The following is a 14,400-nucleotide window of genomic DNA, read 5'->3' as shown; positions in this document are numbered from 1 at the left end:
TAAAAGAAACAACAAATTGTATCAAAGGGTTCGCACAACATATCATATGAACAAAAGTTCTTAGAATGAGTTCTTCTATATAGGAATTATATCTTCTCTTGATCTCTTTTATACTCAGAAATATAATTACAACTTTCATTGATGGCATGAATGAATTTTACATCCAGTGTAAGAAATTCCATTTACATCAAAGCCAGGCCAAAGAATAATTTCGCTTTTCAGCATCAAATATGCTTGCTTTGCCACTTCTTGTGCCCTCTAACTCTGCTTCTTTGCCACCATTCGACCTATTTTTTTCCAAAGGTGAAGAATGTAGACCGCTGATAGAATACAAGGTATATCATAACTGTATAGGAGTCGAGAGTATCGACAGTATTTACTGCAAACGCATACAACAAAAATTAGTAAAATTTACATTTGATTGTTCTTACACCTAGAATCTTGCTAATTTGCCATCAAAGACGGTGCAGTGTCGATATTCAATTGTCTACCGTCCTTAAAACATCAAAATTTCAAGATGCCTTGAATTTTATACTCAAGTTGGTAGTGTCTTAAAAATTTCAAGATGCCTTGAATTTTATACTCAAGTTGGTAGTGTCTGACATTTTTAAGGTCTTTAATTAGAAACCACTACTAATCTCTATATTTTATCTGTTGAAATGGGCATCCTTAACTCTTATCAAATGAATCTCATACATCATTTGCTAAAACAGGAACTTATCAACAACCAAAAAAGTACTGACCAATACAGTAGTTAAAATCACATGTATTAGAGAAAGCATTATGGCATGGGCATCCAAGCTCTAAAAACGAAGAAACAAAAAAGAGGTTCTCAACATGCAAAAAGTGCAGCACCGAGTGGTGTGTCCTTGCTGAATGTGTAGTTAAGACTGTAATAGAACAAGATTTAAGAGGAGGGAGAGAGAGAGAGAGAGAGAGAGAGAGAGAGAAACTACTTGTTTTTTTTTTTATCATACCTCTTCTTTCATTTTGATTGATTATTTGTATAATCAGCAAGTTGGAGTTGATTATATGTGTCTCTTCTGCTCCTCACAACTCTTGCCATATTATCTCTTATTTCTAGAACCTGGTAAACAGATATCAAAACAGTTATTTCCCAATTCCTTTTTACAATATAAATGTAATATCAAGCAGAAACTGAAGCTTGTAAGAGATAAATGGAAATGAATTCAGCTTTTGAGATGGACTTATCATAAAAACCAATCAGAGCAGCTCATAAATGACAAAAAGAATTCACTTGCACAACTCAAGATTCATGATTGGAGAAAGAGCTATGCCTCCCGCAAATATCAAACCCCAGAAACTCTAGCCCCAGGGCTCATGTACATTCAGACAAACCGTGATCACCCAAAAAATTGAAGACAAGGGACTAAAAGTAAATGCCCTTATTGTGTTACACTTAAACCATTCCCCTTGGGTGGCCAGTGAAGTTGTTGTAGAACACACCAGTAATGTATGAAAGAGGTAAGCGCTCTACATAGAGTGATGCCAGAGAGAGTGGCTCAATTGAGTCAGATCTTTAACGTTTTGACACAATAATCTCAGGTGACAGTGATTTTAAGTTTACCTCTGGCCTTGAATTAAGAACTCCGCTGGACATTCCCACATCAATGCGCCATATGCTAGAGTTGTATTTACTGCAGAATTTGGAAAGTATGGTCAGACTTTGAAGATATCAAATAACTTTGTAGTAATATACCCATAATGAAGTGTATTTCCATACCAATTCACCCCAACAGTTTGAGGAGTGTGCCCCACCACCATTGCTTTTGCACCAACTGCTTGCAATGTCTCCTCAAGAATAGCATGAATCTGAGAAGCATATACTTTTAGTACCAAGATGTCGTGAACGATAAGAGAAAAACGTAAAGCAAAAATGAAATCAAGCACACAAGACACACAAAATTTACGTGATTCAGCAACATGCCTAAGTCCACGCAGCTGCAGAGTATTTTTTAACCCTAATTAGGGATCAGGTCGGAGCGGTTTAGGCTCTAAAATCGGGTTTAAAAAATCCACCAAAACCAGCTCCATGGCCCAAGCCTCATTGAAAATCCACTGAAAAACTGCAACAAATCCTTGTTGGGTTGGATCAACAAATCAGGCCGCCACAAAACAAAACCAAGCTCCACACAAAAAGCCCAACACGAGTCACAAAATATGAATATCACAACAGTACAAAATCAATGTTGTTCTTTGTAGTCCACCTTCATCACTTTTCAACAAAAGTTCAAAACAAATAGAAAGCAATTCAGATTCATGATGACAGATATCCAAATCAACAAACAAACACCCTAGATTTGCTGTTAGAGCTAGCATATTTTCCAGGTGAAAATCAATTTATGTTATTCAAGTATCAGCAGATTTCTTGAATAAGAAAGGGAAAATATACAGTGTCGTTTAGAAAGACTTGCCTGCTTAATCTGATAATCCTCCAAATCTGAAATATCTGACGAGTATAGGCGGTTCCATACAACACTGTCATAACCCCTGGTAGCAATGAAAGGGACCTGAGGACTATTTTCACCCTCACTGAGACCTCTCATCCAATGAGATACTTCCCTGTTCATCCTTTCAATGCCATACGCAACTGCAGAATGATCAACACTCCTATCAGGCATTTCAAAGAAAATGAAAAAACATTGCTTTTCTAGGTTTGAACAGGCAATGATTTTACAATAAAATCTCTTCATCCAAATGACAGTATTATATTACCATGATGAGGAAGAAGGCCACCATGACAGAAGACCCAGTCATTAACCTTAAGTATAACAGCATGCTGCGCCAACTCACATGCCAATAGACCACCTGGTCTCAGGAGCATAGATCTGGCTATCACCCCCTTTTGCCTCTGTCTTAATGTTTGAATAATGTTATTACAATAATATTGAGAAAATAGAAACTATTCATTTTTAAGAGATGCTGGATAGCTAATATCTTATTTAAGAAATCAAACATGACAAGAAGTTTTCATATGGAAAACAAACACTCATAGCTCTTTCCACCATATTTGTTTCCTTTACAAGACTTTCATCAGGAAATACGATACTAAAATAAGTACATAATAGCCCACACATTCAGTTATTTGATGATAAAAAGAAGAGGTATTTTGAAGCTTATGTCTCATGCCTGGACACTCGAAGCTTTGCCATTTAATTGTAAGCAGTATAGATGAAGAGAGGACAAGAGCAATTATGAAGTTAAATTGTCACTCAGCTAAAATTTTAAGCCTGTCCACGTCAAAAAATCATTGGTTTGAAGAAAGTCGCCTCAAGCTGCCCCACGTAAGATCTACTCATCTAAACTTCAACCTATATTCATGCGCTTCCAATTTTATGAATGGAAGTGAGCCAGACAATGTGGCTGCCAACAGGAACCTTTTTCTCATAGTCTAATATCAACAAAGTACTAGTAAAAAGAATAACAGAAACCATTTATCAACAGTTGTTCCTGACTATTGAGAAGAAAACAAGATAAAAACTATTAGTTCCAAAAGTTAATTAATAGGAAAGAGAATTTTGGTACCTTCACCAAGTTCAATGGACCCCAATAATTTTGGGACATTTTCCTATCTTCTTTACATCTTTCAGCCACACCAATCCAGCTAACAAAAGCTTCTTCCCAGTCACATCTGCATTCATCCAAGTATTCAAGGAAATCCACACACTCGTGAAATGCCCCTGATTCAACATATCTGAAATCCCCTTCAACATTCATGGTCTCATGATTCCCATTCACCTAAAACCAGATGAAGAATGTTAACAGCATATAAACTGAGATAAGAAGATTTAGAAAGGTAATTCCAAAAGTTTCAGAAACACTTTTTCAAGTCAACTAGAATAAGTACAACAACTCAGAAATTTGAAAGAGGGAATCCAAACGAATCAGTGACACTTTCTTGGAGTTAATAGCTATCTTAAGATGTCAAATAGAAACATCATCCTTCCCTAACACATGAATAGAAAATCATTACAAGAGAGTGACTTGAGCATCACATGCATTTTTGCAAGAGTGTTCAGAGCTGTTCACTTTTAGCAGCACAAACCTGAAAAACTGCTCCACCTTCGGCTTTTGCCTGTATATCCAATGATCTCAACAAGGATAAAATAGCTATCTCATCTTCACCTCGATCTAGTATATCTCCAAGCTGAACTAATACCTGAGTCAGCAAAGAAAGAACCAATAAAAGCTGTAGGAACTTACCTGCTTTCAGCAGAAGAATAACACAATAAGCTCCCTACATGGGCAATTCATCTAGAGAACTGCACATCTAGTCCTTTCATGCTCAGAATGGACCAATAAGAAGATAGTATATCTTTTTAAAGTGTATTTCACAAGCCAACCCTCTCAATGTGGCAAGTAATTGCTCATTGGCTCTATAAATTTATATATCCCCCAATTTCGTGAATTGCATCTCTTCTCATTTACTTAATTGTATACTATTTCATTACTCTGGCATGAAACAAATAGCAATTGTAAATTCACATATAGCAAGTATAGAACTGCAGCAGAACTTAATTATAATAGACTTCCTCACGAACTCAACGCTAACTTTTCTTCTCGTGCAAGTAAAGAGCATACCGTCTCTCCACCTGTCCATGAGTCTTGACCATCAGAACTCAACACGCCAGCCATCTCAAGTGCACATCTTGCTTTGTCAAGGTCTCCATGAAGATCCCCAACTGTACATGCATGTCAAATAAGAAGACAGGATATCTAAATACAAAATACAAATATTTGGTGAAACGACTTATGGCAGCTAAATCTTTTGGTTAGTAAATAAAAAAGGAGTTCCACATACAGAATTTGCAATTTTATCAAACGGGTGGACTCAGGTTCTTTCAGTAGACAGCTAAATATTGCCTAGAAAATGCTAAATTTAATTGGACTTTCTGTGCCATTCATTTCCAAAGCCATGACAGAAGTAAAACACAGGAACTAGCCATTCAAATTCTAATGTCAGTAACTGAATGCCTGCCACCCAACTTCTACAAATCAAGGGCAAAAAACAATCCAAATATACCATCAAAGATAACATGGGCAATCGGGCATACCGAAGTCTACTTTGTAAAGCCAAAAAATACCAAAAAATACAAAGAAGAAGAACAAGGACGTGCGGTGAAAACAAACCAGCAACAATTCGGCGCCCAGGAGCGGAAACAAAAGTGGGTGGGTTTCCATTAACGACTATGGGCTTTAAAGCTCCTCCCGCGATAGAACGATAACTATTCAAAGACAAAGAAGAAGATTCAAAGAGTTTGCGAGGGTGGGCAGGTGGTGGTGAAGGTGGCAAAGGAGTTAGGCAAAGCGAAACCATATCTTGCGCATATACTAGTGGCCATTTATCTCCATTGCTCTTATTCTGAAGAGAGCAAAACAAAAGAGAGAAAGCATGGCCAATAGTCGTGAGAAAGACACAGCTCCTCAGCCAAGTATTTGGTATCGTTTTTCCTTTCGTTCTCCTCGTTCTTTTCCTAGCTCTTTACGGTCAGAAATTGAAATATCCTTTCGCACTGGCAATTTAAACTGATAATAAATTATAAATAAGGAAGACGTGGAGTTACAAGTGTCAGGACAGACTGATGATAAGTACTAAAAGAATTTGTTTTCTATTAAAAATAAATAAAAAAAAAAGTAGATATATGAAAGATAAAAGATATTTATAATTATAAATTATGTAATCTTTATATAATTATTTTTAAAAAAATAAATAAAATATAAAATTTATATAAAAAATTAATTTTTTGTTAATAAATATTATTTTTTTAAATAATTACGTGATGGTTGTATAATTTATAATTATATGTAAATTATTCTATATAAAATAGGAAAATAGTAATATAAAATGTATAAAAAATTTGACGTCATCTATCATGGTGTTTCGTCTGCAATCAGTTCGCGAATTCGCCTGTAAAAGAGAAATTATATTGTTAAGTGGATGCATATAATACAATATTTATATGATATAATTTAATTTAAAATATAAATTTTATAAATCAAATTTTACTATATAAATTATGTAAATAATAGTATTATTTTTTTAAATTATTTTATAAAAATAATCCTTATTTAAAATATAATTATATAAAATATTGAAAAAATAAGTTAGTGTGTATCATTTTCCTTTTCGTAAATGATAAATTTAAAGATTCTTAAATTATGCATGATTATAATTTAATGGTTTGTTTGGGGACGCTAATATGTAAATTTAATTGTCAGGCAAGAAAATACAGATTGGGAAAAAAAAAAAAATAGGATTCATAATTACAGCACACTTAAAACAACATTATCAAATAATTTTATAAAAGTAATTTGTAAAATTATTTTTATAAAATTACGTTAATTTAAAATTTATTTTATAAGATCTTTTCATGCGTGTAAACTTATTTAATACAATTATTTATAAATTTATCTTATGCTTTTTATTGTGAACCAGTTCCGTTTCGGCCTCTTCCTCTCATATTTAATTATTGTTGGTCTTAAGTCAATGGTTCTTTAACCGAATGGCAACTCTATTTATTTGATATTTTGGAGTCGAATCCCTGATCTCAGTGATCCTTAAAAACATGATCTATGATTTGTCCCCAACAATTTGTAAACAAGTGTGCAACTAAAAAGAAGGAAGATATGTTTATGTCATTGTGGGTTGGCTCAACTGGTAAAGGTTTTGGATTTGGGAGTATGCTCCCTCGAGATTTAAGGTTCAAATTTCCTTGAGTGTAAATAATCTTTAAAGGTCATTGGATTGGAACATTTTTTTTTAAATTACTTAATGTGTATTTATGAAAAACTCATTGCTCATCCCTAAGATTAGTCGGGACGTTATTCTTGGACACCCAATACTAATTAAAAAAATAGAATCAAGAGAGAAGAGAGCCTCAACCAATATTCAAAAGACGAGATTAAGTATAGGACAATTTAGATATTACAATTAATTGTGGCAAAATAAACTATATGGTCTAATGGATGGTCGCAAAAATACAATTGTTAAAAGGATTCATTAGCTAAGTTTTTTTAAAAGCGGGTATTGCAATTTGAAGTAAATGTTGAGTCCAATTTTGTTTAGAACTTAAGACAGTACTTGAAGTACCATGATCACGAGAAAATCTAATTAAAATAAATTCACAAATTAAATGATTTTATATTACATGTTAAATTTATTTTTTAATAAAAATAATTTTACAATATAAAGATATCAATTTGTAAGTTTAGAGCATTAATAGTGGCTTAACCAAAGTTAAATGTTGGCCTAGCTAAGTTATTTAAAAATTTCATATACCAGACTCACAATTATACTTTAATTTTAACCATTCCAAACTACCGACTAAATAATTTTTGGGCCATAAATTAATATTTTCGCTTTTATCTTCATCGTACTATAAGAAAATAACTTTAATGAATAAAAAGATCTATAGGATCTTTTACATCCGGCCATTTATGCTTGATAATTAGAAAGTTTCAAATCTACAAAAGAGACTAAAGATTTTGTAGGGAATTGACTTCTAGCCTTTTGCCTTAAAACTTTTTAGGTATGTCTAATGGAAAACACAAGCTCCTTTATATATGCAAGACTATAGACCCTTATTTATTACTCCTACAACTTTTAGGCTGCCCTCATTATTTCATCTATAAAAAAATAGCAGGGGTCGCCACTTTATTTATGAAGGGTAATTACCTATACTTGATAGATGAAGTGTATCATCTTAGATGAAACGAACCAATTTAGAGAAAACAAAGGTTTTCTAGGAAAACCAAAAGTCTAACATTCTCCCACTTGGTTCACTTAATAGGTAAAACCGAAATGGCTAAAATAATGCCCTTAATTCTGTTAAGGTATCCTATATACGAACCATGGTAGTATTGCTCTTTATAGTGAACATTTCCCTTCCATGTGTCACAATACACAGTATTCCTTAAAAATACTTTATGAACAACTATTAAAAGTCATTCGAGTCCAACTTAATCACCCAATGGATATGATGAATTCGTTACTTTATGCACAAAACTGAAACTAAATTCAACTTTATTCTTTGTGAAATATACAGTGACATGAGAAATTACACTTTAGTTAGGCCTATATGATCCACATGACCCTGAAACTGTTTTACCGATAAACCTTTAGTCATTAGATCAGCTAACATCAAATCTGTACTGGTGTGCTCAATATACACCACATTATATTTGATGCTCTCTCTCACACTTAAATAATTTATGTCGATATGCTTGCTTCTGCTTCCTCTTTTATTGTTCTTTGAGAATAACACTGCAGCGGTATTATCACAAATAATCTTTATTGGTTTTTGAATAGAATCGACAATTTTAAAACCAGAAATAAAATTCTTCAACCATATGGCTTGTGTCGTTGCTTCATAGCACGCAATAAATTGTGCCTCCATAGTAGACGTAGCAACTATAGATTGCTTCGTACTCTTCCAAGATATAGCTCCTTCAGCAAGAAGAAAGATATATCCAGAAATAGACTTTCTGGTGTCTACACAACCGACAAAATCCGAATCTGAATAGCCAACCACTTGCAAATTTTCTGTATGCCTGTAGGTTAGCATGTAATTCTTAGTTCCTTGCAAATACCGCATCACCTTCTTTGTAGCTATCCAATGTTGAAGTCCTGGGTTACTTTGATAGCGACCCAATAATCCAACTGCTAGACATATGTCTGGACGGGTACAAATTTGAGCATACATCAAGCTACCCACTGCAGATGCATAAGGTACACTTTTCATCTGATCTTGTTCTAATGCATTTTCACGTGATTGTCCTTTATGAAATTTATCACCTTTGATTATAGGAGCTACAGACGCTTTACAATCTTTCATACTGAATCTCTATAAAACTTTTTCAATGTAGGCCTTTTGAGACAGTCCTAAGACTCTTTGTTTCCTATCTTTGTGAATCTCTATGCCAATGACATAAGAGGCTCACTCATATCCTTCATTTCAAAGTTTTGGGAGAGAAATTGTTTAGTCTCATGTAACAATCTCAAATCACTGCTTGTAAGAAGAATATTGTCTACATATAGGACTAAGAAAATGTATTTGCTTCCACTAACTTTAAAGTATATATATTGATCAACAAGATTTTCAATAAAATCGTATTAGATAATAATCTTGTGAAACTTTAAATACCATTGACGGAAAACTTGTTTTAGTCCATAAAGAGACTTATTCAATTTACATACTTTATGACTGTCGTCACTGAAACCCTCAGGTTGTTTCATGTATACCACTTCATCAAGATCCCCATTAAGAAAAGTCATTTTCACATCCATTTGATATAACTTTAAATCAAAATGAGCTATTAAAGCCATGATTATCCTCAACAAATCCTTCTTAGAGACAGGAGAGAAGGTTTCATGATAATCAATGTCTTCTTTCTGAATGAATCCTTTAGCGACAAGTCTAACCTGATATCGTTCGATATTATCAGAAGAATCTCGTTTGGTTTTATAAACCCATTTGCAGCCAACTGTTGCTGCCCCTTCTAGTAATTCGACGAGATCTCAGACTTGGCTCTTATAAATGGATTCTAACTCATTTTTCATAGCATCCAACCAAAATGTAGATTTATCTCCACTCATGGCTTGTGAAAACGTAATTGGGTCTTATGGAAGTCCAATGTCAAAATCAGACTCAGTTAGGTATACAATGTAATCATCTGAAATAACAGGCATAGGTATTCTTGAGGATCTTCTTAGAGCCATTACTTCATCATTTGGAGATGACTCAATTGGCTCAAACTGTAAATGCGGAATAACTTCAGATTGAACCTCATTTACGGGAACATGTTGTACTTGAATTGGTGTCATCACATGATCTTACGATCTATTTTGCCTTAATACAACCATTCTTTCTCCAAAAGAAGGCAAAGTAGCACGTTCAGGTGTTTCCTCAAAAGTGACCTCTTGAGGATTCACACTCCCACTAGGTTCAACATCCTCAAGAAATTTTGCATTTTTAGATTCGACAATTCGAGGGCTATTATTGGGACAATAAAATCTATATCCTTTAGAATTATTTGAATACCCAATAAAGAAACTGCTAGTTATCCTTGAATCTAACTTCTTTATGTTAGGATTATAAATCCTAACTTCAGCAGGACAACCCATATGTGTATATGATTTAAACTAGGTTTCCACCCTTTCCACAATTCAAAATGTGTCTTAGAGACAAATTTGGATGGAACCCTATTCAATATAAACACTGCAGTTTTAAGAGCTTCACTCCACAAGGAAAGTTGCATATTAGATTTACTAATCATATTTCTTAGCATATCCATTAGCATACGACTCCTTTCTACAACACTATTTTGTGATGGTGTACCAGGCATTGAATATTGGACAACAATGCCTTCTTCCTGAAGGAAATTTGCAAATGGACCCTTAATTTGTTCATGTTCTGTGTACCTACCATAATATTTCCCTCATCTATCAGATCTTACGATCTTGATTTTCTTTTCATTTTGTTTCTCTACTTCTGCTTTATAGGCTTTGAAAACATCTAGTACTTGAGCCTTCTCGTTCAGAAGATAAAGATACATATACCTAGAATAGTCGTCAATAAATGAGATAACATATCTCTGACCATTCAGGCAAGTGGTAGAAAATGGTCCACAGATATCTATGTGTATAATCTCAAGAACACTTGTAACAGCCCGCTAGAAATTCAATTGTGAAATTTCTATTGATTTTAGGAACCTCGTGAAGACTCTATAAGCTTTCACGAATCCACTAATCGCATAGGTTTTAGCCTGTCAACATAGTTAGTGTTATCACTCACTATTGTGCCAGAAATGCGATTTTAATTATTTGAGATAGTTAGAAGTGTCAGAACACATTATAGTCTACACCACTAGGCTTAATTAAATATTTAGGATTTTTCAGTACTAAATTTATTACGTTTATTTTTGGAGTGAATAGTAACCTCGGTAAACAACTAAGCGCAGTGTTTTCAAAATCACAATGTGAAATGTCCAAATTAGGTTAACGAAATTTTATTTGGACACTTGGCAAGATCTTAACCACACATAATGAATAGTATTAGATACTTGGCACAAAGAGAAACCATTAGATGGAATTGTAAAGGAAATCAAGGTGTGAGATCATGACACCTAAGCAAAATACACATTTGGAAAATATCTTAAGAATAGAGATTTAAAATACACATGGAAAGATTTTAGCCACCTTACTCTTCCAAGTCTACTCCACATTTGGAAAATATCTTAAACTGATTTTTGTAGATATTATTGGATAGAATATTTTGAGATAATCTTTTATAGATATTTTGGGTAGGAGAAAACACACTCAACTCTCAACTCCAGCCTTATCATCTTCCTTATCTCATCCATAAGCATCTCCAGCCATCACCCACGAACTTATCTTCATTTACACGTTACTTTAAAAGAATATCAAACACTTTCTCTCGGATAGATTTTAGGAGCTCTTTTGCACGCCCATTTCGAAGCTTTTGTAAGTGTTTTATCATAAAGTCTCTTTCATATAAGTTGTTCTTTTTGAGTCTAGTTTACATAGATATATTATTTGTACCATTTGAAAATTATTTGGTCAGTCAAATATTATGTAAACTATAGAAAGGTCATTCTGGGAGATAAACTGGAGAATATGTTATAGTTTAGAGTTTTTGACCAAGCTAATGGATAGATATTGGTCCGAAATTTTTATGGAGTATTTTTAACATGTATATATGACTATTGGTTGAGGATTTTTGCATGATTAAATGTTTTGATGAAAGAATTTCTTAGATTTAGAAACTTAGAAACTGGAAGAGGAAAAACAGTTTCTGTTTTGAGAAAGTTTAACTCTTTGGTGGTCTAAATCTATTCCAATGACTTTGATAATTTTATTGGAGGATCCTAAGCATCTTATATACATGTTATATTATTATTTTGAATATATTTGATGTTAGTTTCAAAGATATGAAATTTTATATAAAGAGATATTCAAATAAGCTAAAGTGTGGATGTTCTTGGCTAAATTTATGTTTTGGTTAATTTTTAACCATGTGATCTTGAATTAAAAACTTATATATGTTTTAGGACATCTTTTTAAACCATGTGATGGTTTGGTTTGAAGATCACATATTTATAAGTCATAGATCAAAAGGTTGATCAAAACAAGTTGGAAACAAAAATCAATAGAAATAGCATATGAGAATTTTGGCCCTATGGAGTTTTAATAGTTGTGATTAGTTTTAAATTTTTCTAAATTGATATATGAATTGAGGATAAAATTTACATGAGGCATGTAAATTTTGGTGACTTTTGGAGTTAGTATGCAAAATCCTTAAGTTATGGGTAAAACGGTCATTTTCCTACATGCAGAGAGTAAAATAGAAATTGTACTCTTTAAGTTAGTATTTTCCATATTTCAATTTATTAGTGATTTAGTGTTAACTTTTAGAATCACTAATTACAGTTCCTCGTGATCGCGCTTAAGGTTTTATAAGAAACGCGGAGATCAAGGTAAGTTAGCTTTTAACTTACTAGCAGTCTATTGGTATGTGTGCTAAGTAAAGGAACTACAGTGTATGTATGTGTGTTATCATATATGTCATGCTATGCCAAGTTATCACGTAATTGTCTATTATACAGAATTTATTCTGTCATCAATTTTTATCTGTTACATAATATATTTTGTTATGTATTACTGTACATTACAAGTACGTCATGCTAAGTATGCCATCTATTACATGTATGTCAAGTCATGTAATATTCAATGTTACAAGTATGTCATGTTAAATATGTTGTCTATTATATGTTATGACATGTTACGAAATGTTTCTATCTCAAGTTGGTCATGTATTTCAAGTTATGTTCAAGTCACGTTATGTTACGTTAGGGCTTCAGTACTTTCGTATTCCAGTCACGTTTCATCTTGATTACTTATGTATGGGGTCACAGCAATTGTGACGCATACACTACGTGAGATACAACAATTGTGACATGTAGAATACATGGGGCCACAACAACTGTGGAATATGTATTTAAGCAGTTAAAGAATAAGTTTTCATATAATACATGGGGCCACAACAACTGTAGAGTATGTATTTTTCATGTTAAGTCAAGTTTGTATAAAATACATGGGGCCACAACAACTATGGAGTATGTATTTACACGTAGAATACATGGGGCCACAACAATTGTGGAGTATGTATTTTTCATGTTAAGTCAAGTTTTAGAACAAGTTCATGATAAGTCAAGTTTCAGATCAAGTTCATGTCAAGTCAAGTTCAGTTCAGTTCATGTTTCAATTTAAGTTATGTCAATTATGCTATGTTGTATGCCAAGTTATGCTTTAATTACTTATGAATTTGATTATGCATTTATGCTTTTACTGTCATCCATGCATCATTAGCCTGTGTGGAAATTTTTCGTTAACTTGCTGAAATTTGTAATCAAATCTCACTGTGGTAGTCTCAACTACTATTCCTCCCGAATGGTAGATCTTGTTACAAGATCCGAAGGAGAATCAGGAGCTGACCAACTAGACACAGTTGACTGAGCGACGATGCGACGTCAATGTTAATATAGTAGTTAACGTAAATTACTACTTGTACAATGGAGTTGCATCTCCAGTACTTTTTGAATCATAATCATTTTGGACTAGTGTTATGATCTTAGTTGTTCAATGAGTCTTTATATATCAAGTATGTTTTAAGCATTTGGGATATTTTCAATTTGGTGCATAGTATTGCTAAAGAAATAATTTATCCACTGCGAATTTTGCATAATGTTAGATGCATGTTAGGAACATTGCATCTTATATGTCATGAACGGGGGCAGGTAACCTTGTGTTACATGTCTCGACACTTCAAATGTCCATCCAATCCCAAACGGAATTTGGGGGCGTCACAACACTTGAACTCCTTCTTGAACCTTTAGAATTATTGATGGTCTGCTTACCTTTTATGCAGTCCACACAATTCTTGAAGTCAGTAAAATTAAGATCCTGTACGACTCATTCTTTTACTAACTGTCTCATCCTCTCTATAGAGATGTGTTCCAATCTCTTATACCATAGTAGAGAAGATTTTTCATTTAAAAGGTTTCTCTTAATGCCAACTGAATTCAGAGAGAGATAATTATCTTCAAAATCATGATGAATATCTAATTTAAACAAATTATCAACTAAAGTTCCAAAACCAATAAGAATTTTATTCTTAAAAACAATCATAACATTCTTAAAAAGGAAATTGTATCCTTTGATAACAAGTTTGGAAACAAAAATTAAATTTCTACAAAATTCTGGAATATAAAAAAACATTATTTAAATCCAAAACATGTCCTGATTTGAGAATCATTCTAAAAACTCCAACCGTAACAACTTGTGATCGCCCTTTGTTTCCG

At 33.3% G+C, this 14,400-nt stretch overlaps 2 protein-coding genes across 2 annotated transcripts; both read right to left on the bottom strand.

The window, feature by feature from the left end:
* Positions 1–16: 16 nt before the first annotated feature.
* On the bottom strand, positions 17–5,525 carry LOC122292806 (shewanella-like protein phosphatase 1). Its single transcript, XM_043101325.1, has 10 exons — positions 5,152–5,525; positions 4,603–4,703; positions 4,067–4,180; positions 3,547–3,759; positions 2,737–2,872; positions 2,436–2,611; positions 1,745–1,833; positions 1,589–1,658; positions 978–1,087; positions 17–379 (listed from the first exon to the last, which is right to left on the bottom strand). The coding sequence occupies exons 1-9, from the start codon at positions 5,336–5,338 to the stop codon at positions 986–988; spliced, it is 1,188 nt and encodes a 395-aa protein (XP_042957259.1). The 5' UTR covers positions 5,339–5,525; the 3' UTR covers positions 17–379; positions 978–985.
* Positions 5,526–8,078: 2,553 nt separating this feature from the next.
* LOC122290896 (secreted RxLR effector protein 161-like) lies at positions 8,079–8,855 on the bottom strand. Its single transcript, XM_043098578.1, has one exon. The coding sequence runs from the start codon at positions 8,853–8,855 to the stop codon at positions 8,079–8,081; it is 777 nt and encodes a 258-aa protein (XP_042954512.1).
* Positions 8,856–14,400: the final 5,545 nt, after the last annotated feature.

This window comes from Carya illinoinensis, chromosome 13 (assembly GCF_018687715.1).
Source record: "Carya illinoinensis cultivar Pawnee chromosome 13, C.illinoinensisPawnee_v1, whole genome shotgun sequence".
In the NCBI taxonomy this organism is placed as follows: domain Eukaryota; kingdom Viridiplantae; phylum Streptophyta; class Magnoliopsida; order Fagales; family Juglandaceae; genus Carya; species Carya illinoinensis.
This window is presented reverse-complemented; position numbering and strand designations above follow the sequence as displayed.

Bases quoted from the DNA above. Each gene is read 5' to 3' on its own strand.
- LOC122292806 (XM_043101325.1), bottom strand. From the start codon at position 5,338: ATGGTTTCGCTTTGCCTAACTCCTTTGCCACCTTCACCACCACCTGCC. The intron at 1,659-1,744 runs GTATGGAAATAC...CAAATTCTGCAG, and splicing joins CAAACTGTTGGGGTGAATTG to TAAATACAACTCTAGCATAT. The intron at 1,088-1,588 runs GTAAACTTAAAA...TCTGTTTACCAG, and splicing joins TTCTTAATTCAAGGCCAGAG to GTTCTAGAAATAAGAGATAA.
- LOC122290896 (XM_043098578.1), bottom strand. From the start codon at position 8,855: ATGAAAGATTGTAAAGCGTCTGTAGCTCCTATAATCAAAGGTGATAAA.